Source organism: Branchiostoma lanceolatum, chromosome 19 (genome assembly GCF_035083965.1).
Source record: "Branchiostoma lanceolatum isolate klBraLanc5 chromosome 19, klBraLanc5.hap2, whole genome shotgun sequence".
Lineage (NCBI taxonomy): Eukaryota > Metazoa > Chordata > Leptocardii > Amphioxiformes > Branchiostomatidae > Branchiostoma > Branchiostoma lanceolatum.
The window spans coordinates 11,084,185-11,102,381 of record NC_089740.1 but is presented as its reverse complement, the minus strand read 5'-3'; the positions used below and the strand labels follow the sequence as shown (position 1 = coordinate 11,102,381).

General features: G+C 37.5%; 1 protein-coding gene across 6 annotated transcripts; it reads left to right on the top strand.

Moving 5' to 3' along the window:
* The first annotated feature begins 733 nt into the window (after positions 1 to 733).
* LOC136424991 (V-set and immunoglobulin domain-containing protein 2-like) lies at positions 734 to 14,643 on the top strand. 6 transcript variants are annotated; one of them, XM_066413670.1, is made up of 10 exons: positions 734 to 911; positions 1,678 to 2,004; positions 3,243 to 3,506; positions 4,287 to 4,325; positions 4,530 to 4,568; positions 4,800 to 4,829; positions 5,427 to 5,534; positions 7,605 to 7,684; positions 10,463 to 10,671; positions 11,726 to 14,643. In XM_066413670.1, exons 1-10 carry the CDS (start codon positions 851 to 853, stop codon positions 11,745 to 11,747), a joined length of 1,179 nt encoding a protein of 392 aa, XP_066269767.1. In that variant the 5' UTR covers positions 734 to 850; the 3' UTR covers positions 11,748 to 14,643. The 6 variants fall into 6 exon arrangements, with proteins under 6 accessions (XP_066269767.1, XP_066269766.1, XP_066269769.1 ...); XM_066413669.1 differs by having other exon boundaries at positions 735 to 911; positions 5,427 to 5,555; XM_066413671.1 differs by lacking the exon at positions 4,530 to 4,568 and having other exon boundaries at positions 736 to 911; positions 5,427 to 5,555.
* The last annotated feature ends 3,554 nt before the right edge of the window (positions 14,644 to 18,197 follow it).

Here is an 18,197-nt window from a genome sequence, read left to right as displayed (position 1 = left end):
ATCTTGAACATTAAAAAGTGGACCTTCAAGCCTGTGAAAGTGGACCTTCAAGCCTGTGGGTGGGTTCTTCCGAACCCCCCTGGCTACGGGCATGGCCTTCCGAGTAGAGAACGGCTAGCCTACAAATGTGTCGCCGGAATAAGTCGAAAGGGGAGAAGACAGAGGAAATTGCAAGGTGGGAAGACAACATAAAAGAATGAGAGCGTCGGAGGGCATTTGCGCGCCCACCCTAAAACACCATCAAACGGTACTCACCGGTACTGCACCATGCCCTGAATGATTTTATTGGGCAAGTTGCCTGGGTGCAGGACCATGGGATCCCTGGTAAACTATCCTAGAATGACACCCAGACTAATAGAAGCCTACAAGACATTGTAACCTCCTATATTGAATTGCACGTCTTCTGAAAAGTTTACTCCTCAAATAGCTGATAGTGAAACGAACCGTGAGTGGACGCTGTAATGTGATACCAACCTCTCATTGGAGGACGAATCTATTGCGAACAGGGGGGTGAATTAAACTACAAATCAGCCTCGTACGTAGACAGTGGAGTGAGTTTCAAGGACTTTTCTGCTTTTTCTCAGCAGTGTACATTACTCAGCTCACGCAACAAACCATGAAACAGCCTACAGTTTTACTTCTAGTGGTGATTACTTACTGCTTGTTGTGTAATGCAGGCCGCGCGTCACTTCCGTTTCCGCCGAAAGCCCTACCCGGAAATGCAGGACGGTAGTTCGTTACAACTTGAAAGGTGGGGTCGACTAGCACAGTTTAGGCAGACAACTGCTCCTTGACATTTGCCATTTTCTCGGACACTGGTGAAAACCAACGGACAAAAAATACATACAAGATGGACTGTAGGCTAATGCTTCTGGATATGTTGGTGTTGGTCAGCCTTTCGCTGTTTTTATGTGAGTATTTAACGTTTACTACGTTAAATTTTCAACAGTTTTCTATCGTAAACCCATGGCCAGGGACCAAGGAAGTGACTTGGATAGCCTCCTTGCAGGGACCGAGTGCACAGCGTTTTACTTTTAGTTTTGCTGTGAAATTAAAACGGAAGTACTAGTAACCCTTTTAGTTGCTCTTTCTGGAGTGACATCCTTTGTAGTCGAAAATTCCGAAACAAGAACTCGGCGTCTTCCTAAAAAATACAGAATTCGATAGTATACATGCACAGTTTTAAGCTTTGATAAAATTAATAGTACTATACAATACTTGAATTATGAGGATCGATCATTTTTAGTTTCGGACCTTACTCTACAATAGCCTGGGTACCTGACCTCCAAATGATAATGATGTTGTATTGATTGCATTTTGTTGCATGTTGCTATGTAGTTTTTGTAGTTTTATGCTAGTTGAAGTCGATTAGACGTTATGTAATCGCTGTGCAGCTGTGTTATGTGCTCCGTAATAATTTGTACCGTGTTTTTATGAATCCAGGAAGAGTAGATTAGATTTTCAACAAATTCAAGTGTAGACAAGGAGGTTTTGGTCTAATCTAATGGATTTCTAATAAAACTTCAAACATACCATCCTCCGTAGTAACCGTGGTTAGCAAGTAGCGAAATCGATTCACTGGTTGCTGCAGCAAGAAGATTGTCTTGTTCACAGTCACAGGCTGGTAAGGATCGTGGGGTAAGTTGTATGAAATGTTGGTGCAATCTTTTGTTGTAGGTCCAACAGTTGGAGCAGCTAACATTACAGTAGAGATGGGCCAGACCGCAACCCTGCCTTGTACAGGAGTGACAAACGACTTCAGAGAGTGGCAGCGGCTCGGGGATGATGGTACTGAGACCCAGTTGATCACCCTGTATAAATCGGGCAGTACGACTGACCTCCAGGAGAAATCTGGTCTGGATACCTTCAACCTAAGAGGCAGGTTCACAGCTACAGCTGATGACGCCTTCACCGCAACCATCACAAACACACGGGAAAGTGATGATGGGAGGTACCAGTGTGATTCAACATCCGGATCCGTTGTTCATATGCTGCTGACATACTGTAAGTGCCACATTTGTAAATTTCATCATCATCATGAATAATACCCCCAAATAACCCCATCAGGGGAAAGTAGGGGGGTGTGTGACTGTGAGTTGAGGTCCCAGGCTAGCTATAGGGCGGGCAGGCCTCCAGACTGGCACGGAACGACTCAATGGTGGGAGCCGTCGCAACCATGCCAGGCAGGGCCACTGGGAATAGTATGGGGGGAAATGTGATTATGAGCACTAGTATTTGTATGTCTGTTCTATCGTTTATAGTTTGTAATTTGAGATGGTGCCACATTTTTGCTAAATTTGTAAGAAAAAATAAAGCGTCAAAACACAGTTGAAGGCATCCACTGGAAAAAGAAATGACTTGCCCAAAGCAGTTGACGCTACCACAACCGGCTAAAATTGGGACCGCACAAAGTGACACTGCGCATGCCCAATTCCTGTCCATTAGTGACTTTACGACTGCAAGTCCTTGCACTTCAGGTTCGCTTTGAACATAAGACCTTCACAAGTCTGAACACCATAGTACATGGCATTAAAAAGGCAGATTTCACTGAAAGCCCTATCCCTTTCTATTGATTTTTTTTATTTGTATAAAACTTAAAAGATTGGTCTGTATCTTACTAAATTTCGCAGAAATTATGTTACAGCAGGTAAAATTATCAGCGACACAAGGATTGTTTGGAGGCGGATGCCATTTTTGTTTCGGGGTTTGTTAGCGAAAGCTGCACAGCTGCTTCCAAGACACATTTATTTTAAGCATCTGTATATGAAAAATTAATCACTCCCATTGATGATCATGAGTGATGAGTGAGTAATGAAAATCAAGACAAATTAGTTTTATTTTCTTTGTATTTCCATGTATCTCATAAACCTACATATTTACCGCTGTTTGCTTGATCCCTGACATTGTATGTTCTGCTGCACTCTTATGTGGTGGTGACTTTTGCCGGCAGTAGCGATTGCACTACATTTGTTTCACTCAGCTATCACTCAATATCAGATCAAAAAGTTAATATCAGTTGATGAAAAAAAAGCTGGAGTTAGCAGTTTTTTGCTAGGGTCTGTACATACATACATACATATTATCCTGTTTGTGAATAAGGAACCTTGTTATCTGCTGATTTTTCAACCAGATGAAATTATTCATTGAAGCAGCTCAGCCTGTTGCTACCTGATTAACTTTGTGCTATTGATCATTGCTATATATATGTAGAATTTAAAAATCCTGCAACCATTTTTTTGCAGACATGAATTCAGTAAGCTTAAGTACACCGCCTACCGGATCTGTCACAGAATCTATCGGAGGTAGGTTTATCGTCACTTGTACAGCAGACAGCAAACCTGCAGCCAGCTTCACCTGGACAAAACAAGGGGACAGCAATTTTACAGCGACTGGAGCCAGGCTAGAGATCAGCAACCTCAATATGAATGATTCTGGCACGTACATGTGTACAGCATTCCATGCCTATGCCAGTGGTACTGCTACTGTGCAGTTGACAGTCACTGAAGGTAAGTGATACTGTGCAGTATAGTAAAATAAATTTTTTTTTTTGGGGGGGGGGGGGGGTGAATTGTAAATCTTGCAACTTTTGCGGTTTTCACATTTTTTTTGCAATTACCTCTCAACCACAACTATGCATTTTCAATGTTACTGCTGTACAACAAAAATGTTTTAACCAAAAAATTAACACAGTGTAGACCTCTTTTTCCCATATACCGTGAAATAGAACCACCACATAAATAAATGAATCCACAGAAGTAAACAGAACAAACAATAGGAAAGATGATATTTGTAGCTGCACACACCATCCTGTTTTCAATAGCTTGAGATTGACTTGTTCACAGTTCCATATGTAGATTTGATGTCTCATACATTGCATATACATGTAGTTATAAACTTAAAATTCAAATGCTACATGTAACGTGTATGGATATGCCAAACATTGACATTTCATCATTTTTAGTTTCTAACATATAACTGTGTTGTATATATATGTAATTTAACCATCCATTTTGTAGCTTTAAATGATGTTTTTGGCGAAGATTCTATGTATCACTGAGTAGGAGCAGTTCTTATGTTGTTATTGACAAGGGTGATATAAGTATGATGAACTGTCTTTCAATCCTTCTACTTCTTCTTCATTGCACATTTCCTCTAAGCCTTGTCTCAAAGTCTGTTTTATCACTGTAACTCGTATTACTTACTGGTAATGCCTTGGTCTCCTTCACCTTCCCCAGCTTTTACAGCAAAACAATAATAATTATGGAGCCGTCTTGTATTATTTCTAGAGCCAGTCACCACTCCCACTTCGCCACAGGGACAGACAGGTATTACATTCTTGATTTATCAAACTGTGTGTACAAAACAAAATGTCCCCTTCACTAAACACGAATTCCTTCAGAAAATCAAATCTCTGTTCAACAGTTCTTTCAAATTCCTCTCAGAGATTTTTCCAATTATCTTCCTCTTTTTTTTTTTTTTTTAGAATTCTATTTTCTGGTAACTGTGTGTTTCTGTTCGTTTGTCCCCAGTTGTCACCTCTGCCCCTATCACTGCATCCAAATCAACAGGTGAAGGCAGGGCATTGTTCACTTTTCACGCAAACTTCTCACTAACATCACTGACTTATTCTTGTCTCGTCCGTTGTAGTTCTTTTAGTCATGTCTTGTGCAAGTAATATATATTATATACTTACACAGTCACCTCTTATTTTCCGTTGTCTGCAGTAGTTTTTCTTTTAGTTTATTTTTGTGTGCAGTGCATTTACTTAATCCACCCGCTCGAATTTTGTTTTCTTCTAGGAACCAATGGCTCAAATTCCGCGCAAACAGGTGACAACCCTTACTGCCTTCTAACGATAACAGCCCATTCTTAAAGCTCTTTTTCTTCCTAACACTATCTTCTTTGCTAGCTTGTTGCTTGACTCTCCTTATTGATTTAGTACTATATGTTGTTCTTAGTAGATCAAAATGACATTCACAGTGCACAGCATTTGCTTAATATTTGATTGCTTTGGTGTTTCTTTTATTACTGGTGATAGGGTGGTGGGCCACTTGTGGTTGTGCTGTCAGACCTGAGATTATTATTGTTTTTTTGTTGCAAAGTGATGTGTACCTGTATATCATGGTAAACAATTTTATGATACAAAGCAAGTAAGACATAAAAGATAAGCTGATAAAAGAAGTAAGCTGATTTGTCTGAAGAAAGCCCCTCTTTCTTGGAATCCTTAAATTTGATGAACGTAAACTTACCAGTTTCCACTTTGTGCATTTTAAAGAATGAAAAGTCAGGTACCATCTTTGAATCTCAATAACAAATTTTAGTTGGATGTTGAAAACCTGGCAGGAAGCTTTTTAAAATTCAAGGGAAACATATTTTACAAATTTTACGAGACCGAGGAATACTAACAGCAAGCATTGACCCTTTAGGTGGAGGACTAGGTACAGGCGGTATTGTCGGCATTGTGATCGCATTTTTGGCCTTGGCTGCGATAGGAGTCGTGGGGTTCGTCTTGTGGAAGCGGAAGAAAGGATCTGGTAGGGAAAAGGATGACGGAGGTAAGGAACAAGGGTTGCCTGATGGTTTGGTTTGAACTAAACTCTCCTTTTCATACTGAAACACTTACTACTATTGCTACATGCCGAGCTTAAGTTGCACTGTACATGTACATATTCTCACATACCAAAGACAGGGATATATTTTTGGGACTAGCACAAAATCTACCCTTGAAAATACACCCTAACAGAATTTGAAAAAATATTATTGGTAACTGTAGAAAAATGATGTTATAATATAATTTTTTTCTACTTCTAGTAAATTTGTTATGCCTCAATTCTGAACTTAGCTTGATTCAATATTGAAATTTTATACATTGCTCGCGTCACTTGCCTTGAGTTCTCGCTATTTTTGTACCAGAAAAGCGTAGAATAGATTTAATTTGGAAGGGCATGAGTCGAATGACAGTTACGTTTTGTGCACATGTATGCTTATAAAGAAAACATACCAAGGTTGTGACTGCACATAACAGTCATCTTGAATGTTATTCTGGGAAATTCCAGTGACAGGAAGTATCAGTGTGTTTCTCAAAATAGATCAGTAACTTCCACGTTGGATTTAGATAACATTTGTCATGCAATAGATATCACATTAGGCAGACTGATTTTTAGAAATCATTTTTGACCAGGCAGTAAGGCAGAAAGATCACATTAAAGAAAAGTTTAGAAAATTTCTAAATCTTAAACTGCTTCTTTTTTAAAGATGTTTTATAATATCTAGTAATGCAATAATTTGCACTCAGAGAATAGCTATTTAATTTTCCTATAAATGATATCAAATATAGAATATATACTATTTATGAAAAATGTACATGTACAGTGCTATTCTGTCTTGGCATTTCAGTTTCAGTACATATTGTTTTTTTCAGATGACTTCTAGTTCTAGATCTAGATATTTTGCATCTATAACTTTAGTCACTCTCCTTTTGATTTTGCTAATCTAGAAGAAAAGTTCTCTGCTAATCTCAAGACCTGATGGCACACCTTGCTTCTTAAGGTGTCTCCCACCTGTCCTTGTTTTTCTAATATATACATTTTGTATGATTTGATTATAGTGATGTAGTTGTAGTGAATTTTCCCTTCTGTTCTTATCTTGGTGTATATTAGATGTTACACTATCTTGTACCGGACATATCCATATTGTACATAGTCTACATGTATACTGGATACGTAAAGTGCCTTGATTTTGTGAGGGGATATATTTACAAAAATTTTGAATTTCTATTTAGAATTGCTAAAGATAGTCCAGACACTGAGAGTCTCTGAATGTATGTTTTGTTTTGCTACAATGTAACTTATAAACTTGAAGAATTAGCCAATTTTCTTACCTCAGCAAAAGCACCAAAATTCAGTCATGTCAAAAAGAATGGCTTTTACAGTAAATTTTGGAGACATTTTACTTGAGGTAGAAACTTGTGTTTACGGATCAGCTTAACATCAAGCCATTGGACGAGGACTTGTAACTGACAGGAACTAAATGTCCAAATTAGGAACGATGATCACGGCTACCATAAGTCCTGGGTAGCTGTTAGTGGTGGTACAATTCATGAATAATTTAGTTACCAGTAGTTTTCATCCATCCATCATGAAGTGCCATCTGACTAGATGTGATCATATCTGAAAATATCTTAGGAAGCATATTTTTGGTGCAATTATAATTGTAGTGATAAAGATCATTCTTGTGATGAGTGTTAACAATACATATTGCAGGTTGATTTTTTGCTTAGCACTTTTGTAATTTTGTACTGCCTTTCCATTTAAATGAAAGGATTTCGGCTATCGATAGAGAAGTCTCAGCAAGTCTGCATCTTAAATATCCACAATTTTAAGACTTGAGAGATCTCCTTCATGCATACATGTGCGTATATGTAATGAGGACTTTGAAAAATTGTATTCAAAACAGATCTCTGGCCTCAAAAAAAAAATTGATGATTGTGGAAAATTCCAGGTGTTCCTTTACACATTTTGAGATGTAAAAATATGTTTACACTCATGTTTACACAGACAATGTTGTTTTGGCATATCATAGTTTCTGTATGTTGTATACTTTAGTTGAAAGTGGAGATGATGCCGTTACATACCACTCCCCTGGACACCCGGGAGCACCAGAGAACCTATCACGCCCACCACCGGTAGGTCTCCATCTTATTTCAAATTTTAGATTTTTTCATAGTTTTTTATTGCAGTAGTGTATTAATTTAAAGACAGAATTTTCCTTTTTTTTCACATGGTCATTTCAGGTTAAGTTTTTTTTCCTCAAGACAATTCAAGCCAGTCATATACACACAGTACAGTGAATTCAGAAGACATATGCTAGCATGCAGATGTAAGACAACTTAGATGCTAAGAATGAAGCATGTAGCTTTAAAATCTGCCTTAGTAGAATAACAGTAAAATCTGTTGCACGTTCTGTGAATCTTAGTGGGTTGGGCTTTGTAAGAATATAGTGAATGTTTATTTTTCTTTGACTTCTCTCACCACTTGGTGCAATGCTTTTGTCTCTTTTTAACTCTCAAACAAAAATTCCACTCCTCTACTCAAAGACTGGCATTAGAGGAACAACAGCATCATAAATTTGGACTCTTTGCTTGCAATTCCGTTATTTCTGCTTGCACAAGGCCATCTTAGGTCATCTATACTAAATCATTAACCATGAGAGTGCTATTCTTGACCCAAAGTCAATGTGTGAGACCTGGTGTAAAATATTTATAACATTGACTTTAGTGTTTCGTGTTGGCAATTACTGTAAATCCATTTACTTTCGCGGTGGGTTTATTTCGCAGGAGGAAGGAAAAACGTTTTCCTAATGTTTAGAATTTGTAGTACAGTAATCATATGAGAGAGAAACATATTCTTGGTGTCATGGATTCACAGTAGATCAGAGCATCCACCGCAAAAAAACATGAAAATAAAACCACCGTGAAAGTTTCACAATTTACAGTAAGCTTGAACTTTATAAGCATTGAGATTTTTTTTTAGTTCATTTTAAATTCTTATGTTTGACTAAATTTGGCTTTATGTCGTACAACGCTTACAGAGGAAAGAAGGTATGGCAAGCTGCGAATTACCAGTCAATTTGTATGAATACTTTAGGAGTACAAGAGTTTATGTTATCGGCTACTAAAAAATTGATGAAACCAGTCCATTTTCTTATCCTAAACAAATCTAGAACACGTAGAAACGCATGGTAGATGTTTCTTATATTTTCTACAGTAAAGATAGTGATTATTCTACAATTTTAGCAAATTTTAGAAGATTTCTGTCTTTGAAAATGTTAGATATGCATGGTAGATATATTTTAGCAGGGACGCTTGCTGAAAATACTTATTTTGTTAAATGCTTAGCGCTGTTTTATGGTTTTACTTTTGCATTAGTTGTGCCTGATGCTTATTTATTATTACCAAAGGTGAATTGCATTTTGCTCTGTTTATTATTTATTTTTCACTATTAATAGCATCCAATCCTCTTATTTCTTTAAATTTCCTTTAAATTACACTACTGTAGTTCTGTCTACATTGTGTAAATTAATTCAATTTAAAGTCAAAACAGTCTCACTCCAAAATCAACAACCCAGAAAATGTACTGTTCGTTTTTTAAACTGTTGAATGTAGGATCATAACAAAAATTGAGATATATATGCTTTCCAGTGATACATAATATTACACATTAAAGTGATAATAATTGATCAAATTTAAGTTTCCGAACTTTAAGTCTTCATACAATCAAGGAGGGGAACTTTCTTGAAAAATGTAGAATGTTATTCTCCATGGCAGGGCTCGAAATTCAGTTTTGGGAATAGGTGCACTGGTGCACCCAACCTAAAAAATTGGGTGCACCAAAAAAATTTTGGGTGCACCACATAAAATAAAGTAGAATGTAACTATTGTAAGCAAAATCTGATGACAAACCTTACTGTTCCTCTTCATGCGCGTTTGGCGCGCGATCTTGGCACGCAGTTTTGAAGCTTTCAAAATCGAAATTAACTCAAATTCTAACATCAAAATCTTAAACAAGTACTACAATAAAGATTGTATTATTTTCTTACACTTAGATGTCAAGAATATGCTGTCTACTAGTGTGTAGTGATACCTTTACACATTAAACCGTACGAAAATATTTGGATGCACCAGTGCACCCACAGTAAAAAATTAGGTGCACAGGTCCAAAACTGGGTGCACTGGGTGCACATGCACCCAGTATTTCGAGCCCTGCCATGGTGACTTTCTTTTTGTACTGTCTGCGACTAAGAAAGGGTCAGCCATTGTTCCCTTTTTCCTTATCTCTCCAAGGGGCCAAATTTTGAATGATGTGTATCGCAGCCCATTGTAATCCTGATGGAACAATAGGGCAGGTTATTGGGGTTAACGATTATATACCTTGTCAAACCTGTTTGGCCAGTGGCAGGTCACAATACATTTGTACATAGATCACAAAGGATTAGATTGAGACAACTGTGCTACTTGTTGACACTGTTCTTGCTTTTAATGATATGTACATTATGTTGATTTGTATATGTTTCTGAATACAGATTTCCAATTTTAGCTGTTCAATTATAATTACAATTAAGTCGTAACTTTAAAGAATAAATAGCAGTTGATATAAGTAGCATACATGTATTAGACAGGTAGAATTACTACATTACAACACATGCAGAATATACAAAACAAACTGGTGGTAAAAGAATGTCACATTGTTTTTGCAGTGACTTTTTCTCAGTCTTGGCAGTGTTTTATATTTACGGCTGAAACAATTCTGTAGTGCAATAGTCATACAATGGAAACAAATATTACTATCTCATGCTTTCTCCGTGGAAGGGTTACAGCAAAAACAAAACCACTGCAAACATTACAAGATTTACAGTACATGTATCATATTTCTCATGAATGGCGTCCTTTTTTTCTATCGTGCAGAACGAGCCGGAGGTGATGTACGCGGAACTGGACCTTAAGAACGCGCCTGCCGGATCCCGTAGGCCGTACGTCGCCACCCCCGACGACTCCCCGACCGAGTACGCTCAGATTCGCCCCGACAAACCTCCGCGATCATCCGTACCCCACACCCTGGCACCTGATGACAAGACTGAATATGCCTCCATTAGCAAGCCAAAGCCTAGTAGAAGGTACTAAATATGTTTTGAGCACTGGTCACTTTCAATCTGGAAAAGTTATATCTAGTATATCTGATTTAGAAGAAAAAAATCCTAATTTGCATAATTTATCTCTAACATTCTTGGTATTTTCTTCATTTTGCTGTCCTAATTTGCATGATTTATGCTTAATAGTGTTTTTTGAAGTTAGAACAAATAGGTTCGCTATCAACCAAAAAATCATCCAAAAAAACCTCCTGTTCCTCGTGTTATTGGCCAAGCAACAGCTGCAATGAAGCTGTAAGAAATGGTTTCCAAGTTGGAGTGCATCATATATAGACAATAGCTTTGCAGAGTTCAAGTGACCATTGTTTCCTTATGGCTAGCTATCTGTTGGCTTTAACTCCTCTCCTCACTTGTAACCCATATGGTGATCACTCATACACTACATGATACTTGTCAATTGATGACACCATTTTCGTGTACACAGATATTGGACAGAGGGGTACTTGAAGGTATATATATAAATTATTCTCTCAGTATTGTTCTTGTATGTAAGACATTCTGATAGAAATCAGTTGTGAACAGAGGAAGTAAACAAACAGAATAGTGAATAGAAAATAGAAATAGCTTTTCACTGGGTAGACAACATATTGGTGAAGGCTTACTGGGTCAGGGATACAAAAGTTTGGTGGAGGGTACTGAACCCTAACGGTGACTGGCCCCCGGGTATGTAGCACAGAAGATAACCAACCATTGTTACATTTGGTTCTTATTACAGATAAATGTCCAAGAATGGTAACCTGGTTTCCATCCTATTCTAGCTCTATTGATTCTGCTTTGATTCTCTAGCTCTGGAGAATATTCGCGTACAGAATACAGGGGAGAGTTCGAAATATCTCCGAGTTTGAAAGCTTGACCCCGTTACACTGCAGAGAAATGTTTGATTCCTTGGAGGGAGCTGGAGCTAGAATAGGATGGATTCCAGGCCACAAGAATAACATGTTTTCCTACCCTAAACCCCAAAGTTTTCCTACTACCTGGTCCCTCGATGTCATTCAGAGAACAAACCTGCATTTTTTTACAGACTGGATCTGCAGGCAGTCTAGAAGGCACCTTGAAGTGAAGAATTCTGCTCTCTTTTTGCCCCCCTCCCCCCTAAAACTGTCCGAATGTGACAACCAGTGCCTCTCTTGAAGTGGGGACTTTTAGACACAAATTGTAGTGTCATCCCCAAATAACATTCCAATCTGAACCTCACAATTGTTGAAGAGTGGTTTTACAATGACGTGAACAGCACTAAGCTGAATACAGAGTAACTGAAATAACCTCAATACAAATTGTAAAAGATAAAAATGTATTGTACATGTTACATACATTGATATATTGCTTAGCTAAAGGGGTACGTGGTAGACAAACAATTGCAAGGCCTGCTGCCAAAAAAGGCTCACAGAACCGTTGTATAATCTTTTACAATCGAAAATAAAGTCAAGACTTATGATCACGATTGACAAAAAAATGGAAAATTATATTTGGAGTGGATCATTGTGGATGTTAAGCTCAAATCATGAGAATCTCTTGAACAAAATCTTGTGTGATTGTAAATAGCCACAGGCAATCTGACAGTTCTGCTGAATGGTGCAGATGTGTTGTCTGATAACAGGCTGTTCTTTTCTTATCTTTGAATATATGAATACTAATGAGGTTTACGGTATACTGGCTAGGCTGAATGCATTTCTAACCAGGAAACAGTCTAATCTCATGTCTGAAAGCACTGCTGTTTTGAAAGGATAAGTTTCGACTTACACATTAGCATGCATTTAGCATCATAAGACTAGCCAGTTGCTAAAAAATTTTGTAAACAGTGTTTTGAGGCAAATCATTGTTTGAACTTTGATAGATCTAAGATATTTACCTTCTATTAATCAAGATCTGATGATCATAGAACATATGTTTGCAGATTTTATGAGGCCATATCATGTTATTCAGCATTCAATGCATTGAAAGTAATCTATGTTTTTTGTAATATGCAAAAATACTAAATCTCTACATAATGGGTGGATAGTATACATTTAACTTGCAGCTTGTTCACCTATACCTATATGCTTGCAACTACATGTATTATAATGTCTCTAATGCATTACAGTTTCAAGTGTAGTAAAGGACTGTTAAAGACACTAAAGTAAAAAAACAAAAAGAAATAATGTGGCAGCTAAACTGAGGATTTTGCGTCTTTGGCAGAAGACTTTTGCACTGACCAATTTCTTTCCAAATTGGAGACCATGATTTAACCAAAATAGCATAAATGGATGGATATGTGTTAAATGTTAGTTTAGAATGGTTTGTGGGCATTAGAATGTTATATTTACTATGTGAAGAAAAAAAAGGATAGAAGAACATACCAGATAGTGAAAGGTACAGTACAGCATCAAATCATGATTAATATTATTACAATATTCACACGATATTCAGGTAATCATAACATGTAGTTGCCTTTGCTATGCATGCATGAATTGTATATTTTTGTGCTTCAGACAATCACTGTTGATCGTGTTCTTTGTTTTATTCTTGATTGTAAAAATCTGATCATGTTTTTAATAATCAAGTGCATGCTGAGTGGGCTAAATACACTGTTACAGCTAGATGTTGGCTATTTCTATATCAGTAAAGACATTGTATATCATTCTTTAATCTAGATAATGTTGTATCATATTCCAGTAACTTTAACATTATAATAGCCATCATATCAAGCAATGTTTACATGTAACTTGTAATGCCATTGGTCTCTGCAAGAGGTAGGTTATCATGAGATCCAATGACATCTTTCCTTTCATCCGCAGTATTCATATTTTGTGTAAAATATACATGAGTATCTTTGTGATTATGCTGCATATATAGTCATCACATCAGAGTGATCAGACAAATATTGATAAAAAAATGTAAATATCTTATCGTATTGTAACCAAGTTCTGTCGTTTGTAATAATTGCTCATACTGAATCCTTTTCTCTTGGTTTACATTTTGCAATCTCGGTTCTTTGAATGCATTGAATCACACTCAAAGATTGTACCATTGCTTCAATCTTGTACATATTTGCTATGGTAAAGTGTGATATATACAGAGAGAAGCTTTTTGTAAAAATGTGGATTTGATAAAACTTCTTCTTACTTTTGATTTAGCCAATAGTAGGACTATACATGTACATGCACTTACCTTACATGCACTTATTCAAGTTACAATGTCTGTCTGCTTGCAGCTTGGAAAGGACCTTGTGTCTTGAATTGAATGTTAGATTTGAGGGTGTGAATAATAAGATAACACAAGATTCGGTGTCAGATGATCTGTACAAACATGTAAGTGTGGCCTGATCACCCCCTGATTTATGATACAATGGATCAGCCTATAACAGTATAATCTAAAAGGAATGCATCAGAACATTCCATGTAATGTACGTAGGGGTGCTATTTTATTTTTTTGTGTAATTTGAAAATGTGAATATTAAGTTTGGTGATGTGACTTGATTTGGGAATGTATGTGACCAATGATGATACAATGTATCAAGTTTAATGATTTGGCCTTAGGTGTTTTATTTCACGAGTAGTTTTTGATGATTGAAGCATTGATGTCCTAAATCATGTATCCAGATATAGATTACTAGATACTTGATTTTAGGTTCTGGGTTCTCCATTTGAAACACTTAAGTTGCTTTCAGTTTCTCGAAGCCTTTTTTGTCTGTATCTTTACCAAAGTTTAAGAACCCCTCTTTGCTCTGTTTCCTTTTCATTCATCCGTTAGAATTTTCTCTTTCATTTTTAGCTCCTTTTGTCAATATCGACCCTAAGGTATTGGCAAACTTTCACTTTTTTTTACTTTCCGTTGGCAACAGTAGATTTTCAAATGGAATATTCCAGAACCATGTGTTACTATGCAATGTGTACATGTATATAATCACTTGTATTTCTAATCATGAAATTTTTAGAATAAATGTTTGGTGTAATGTTTCAAGGAATGTTTATTCATGTTTAGGTTTGTCTACCATAGCCTTAACTTGATTTAGATTGGATGTGTTTTCTTAATTTTAGTGTTACATTACAATTTATGACATTTTAAACAAAGGTAGTAAAGTAAAATCAATGAAAATTTTATGAAAGCATTTGATGATTGAAAAATTGCTTCAAGGTTTCACTGTCAAAGGTCTATCCTTTCAAAATTTTGCATCAGATGTCATATACTAGTATGGCAATGGAGGTCTATCAGATGACCCCCACCTCCCTTAAGGTTAAGTTGACTGACGCATTCACTGATGAGCAGTTTGGCTCTTAAACAAAACGTCTAGTTCTTTAGATGAGTCTGGAGCCTGCAATTGTGTGTAATGTAGAGGAATGTAATTACAACTTACAAATTCGTACATCTGTATTCTCCTCTACATGTACTTCTAGACATAGTTATGTGTAGGATACATGCTGCATACAAAAGTGGACAAAGTTTCCACATCAATGTTCGTGTAGCGTGACCTTACTGAAGCCAAAACAGTCCTGGACACGCACTATTTTGTGACAACGTGCTCTTAAAAGATCAGAGCAAGGAACTCCAAATCATTACCTCCGGGAAGGAGGATCACCTCCGACGGGGGTATTTTTTTGTGTGTGTTCGCACCTATAACTCAAGATCCTTTGGATGGATTTGTATGAATTTATGTTTGCTGATAGTTATTGAAGTCCCAAAGAAGCATGGCGAGTTTTGCCCCCCTAGCAGCATTTTTAGGAAGTGCAGCATTGCAGGCTACTTCGATATATTGTTACTTGCTTATTTCACTTCCACACGCGTTTGTTACAGGAAATGTTTCCGGAAAAGAAAAACGATAAAGATAGCGAAAGACGACTGTGTGCTACGTTTTAACCCGCGCATTTTCCTGTTGCCATAGAGCCACTTATCCGGAAAATCCGATAAAGACACAATTTCCTTGCTTGTCCATCCCTTGCTATCTATGTGTACAAAGGATATTTTGCTTTCAAACCTCCGTGAATGTCAATTTTATCGCCCTATTTTCTCTTCCATGACGACTGAAGCCCAACATGTCTAACCAATCTTTCAAGATTAGTAGTGGATTCATCCCCGTCGTTACACATACAACTCCAATTATCCCTACTTAAGGCTGGAAGGTCCCATGTGGCAATGGTTAATGCGACCGTCATTTTTATCTCCGGTTCGACCCAGGAATCCCCCATGATAGTCGTGGAGACGTCACGTTAATGCACTAATCGTGTTACTATTCTGATGGCACCGGCTATAATCCGTCCTTGAATTGAGGCCCACTTTTGGGATGAATGCACAAAGCCTAGAAAATTATATAGAATTCTCCACTGAACCTTTGAAAAAATTATATACGCGATCTTATGGGTGGGGCAGTCGTGTGTAAGATCCCTTGCGTCTTATGATATTGCGTAAAAATTGATTATCATTATCAAACATTTTTCAATGCTTAAACATCATATAAGAGTTTTAATCCCTAAATTCTACCCTACGTAGATATCACAAATTTACACATAAAGTTTTTCTTTCATAAAAGATTTTTCAACGCCTAGATTTTTACATATTTACTAAGAAATTTTAATTCCTAAATTCTGCCCTACAATGATACCACAAACTTAGACATAAAGTTTGTCTGTAACAAAAGCACGGGACCATCTTGAAAAATATACTAGTAAGTGGATTTGTAAACCTACAGCAACGCGCCATTAAGATATGTTATTGGACTTTATACAGCCATTATATCAATTGGTAGTTTGACCCGATGAATGTTTTCGTTCACGTAGTTTCAACTGTCGTTTACATGGCGGTTGCCTCCTTGATGATCTCAATCTTGCCCTGATGGCTTCTTGAGCATAAAATCGATAATCTTGATCGAATTAGGGTTCCCAGAATTGCCCCATTTCCACCATCCACCATGAAGGGAGATGGACTGTTATCTAGATCTTCAAGTGACGGCACATCGGTCTTAAGACCTATCTCACTGACCCCGCGACACGTTGGCGACCTCGCTGCGACCGAGCAATTTGACAGAGCGCTCAACGAATTTCATTGATAAAAAGCTATTTTTACGCTTTGTGTGTTTTGCTGTCTTTATAGTAATATTTGTAAGTTTTGCATGATATTCCCATTATACAAGTCAAGGGTAACGCAAATCCAATTTAAGACGCAGCGAGGTCGCCAGCGTGCCGCGGGTCCAGTGCACTAGTGAGATAGGGGCTAATTTTGAACTCTGCGACCTTATAATGCCCGACTAAGCGGCGCTTGGGTTAACCGAATTATCCAGTATATTTGTCAATTCAGTCGTGTGTGGGTTTTGTTGTATTTATATATTAAAATGCTTCTTCTTTCATGCAATAATATTTTGTGACATGAAATTTCTACCATAACAACTCGTTGCAGATTATTTGACATTTATTAGGAGTTACTGTGTTTTATTGAACTTGACGTGCGACGGGTCACGTAAACGCAGAATCATTACCGCCCCTTGGAACGGTCGAAGTTCATATATTTCACAACGTACAAATTCAAAACAGGCGACCGTTAACGGCTGAAATGAACGTTATGTTTGAACCATTATGACCGGAGACAGTTGTAACCTGTATCTTTTTGATATGCTTTTTAATACGAACTTCAAAAGGGAAAAATATGTATTAGTGTAAAGATATACGGAGTATAATACAATAAATTGGACCCTACAATCCATTGTACAAATGTAGCTAGCATAAAATGGCTAATTAGCATTTTCCCTTAAGCTTCTCAATACGTTTATGGACAACTAATTTTGGGTTAACCCTATGTCAAAAGACATTTCTAAATCATCACGATCCTAAACTTCAGTTCTGATGTATTTGACCCGGCTATATAGGCAGACATATGACGAAAAAGACGAATTATTTTGTACACGCCAGTTGTCATCTATTATTTAGACTCTCTAATCCGGTACAAAAACTTGGCCATTTTGGAAACACGCAAGCTAGTGTGACGTCATCCAGGTGCACAGGTGTGTTTACCTGGAACTTGAACGGACGCGGAAATTGTACCTGGTACACGGTCGTACCGCGTCGTTGTCTCCCGTAGGGGTTTTGAGTATGACAAATGTGAGTAGAGATGAACTAACATTAACCAGCAACTTGATACCCAAATACCCTATATGAGACGAGTTTCCATGATCATTGCACGAAGATGGCCGGGCTGAACCACATTTACCTTGGCCGAGTAAATGACTGGTAAATGTGATGTATTACATTTACCCACCTGCACCTCTTATTTACCTAATACATTAAAGAGGATGTGTTACTTGGCGTTTTGTGGTAGGAAACGGAAGATTGAAATAGTGAAACAGACCGGAAATGGTGCCTGGAACATAAATGACGTAATGCACCAGCCTGTACCACACCAGTGTTGTTACATTTTCATTATCGCCACCGCAATGCACAGTCTGTTGTGTGCCCCTGAGTAATTATCTGAGTAGTCGTTAGACAGCTATATGACCTAAAGTTGACGTCATATAGTCGTATTTTATCGGC

What these genes read in the sequence shown, in the direction of transcription:
- LOC136424991 (XM_066413669.1), top strand. Translation starts at nt 851, where the DNA reads ATGGACTGTAGGCTAATGCTTCTGGATATGTTGGTGTTGGTCAGCCTT. An exon ending in CAGCCTTTCGCTGTTTTTAT is followed by an intron (nt 912 to 1,677) that starts GTGAGTATTTAA and finishes CTTTTGTTGTAG; the next exon opens with GTCCAACAGTTGGAGCAGCT. An exon ending in ACCTATCACGCCCACCACCG is followed by an intron (nt 7,685 to 10,462) that starts GTAGGTCTCCAT and finishes TCTATCGTGCAG; the next exon opens with AACGAGCCGGAGGTGATGTA.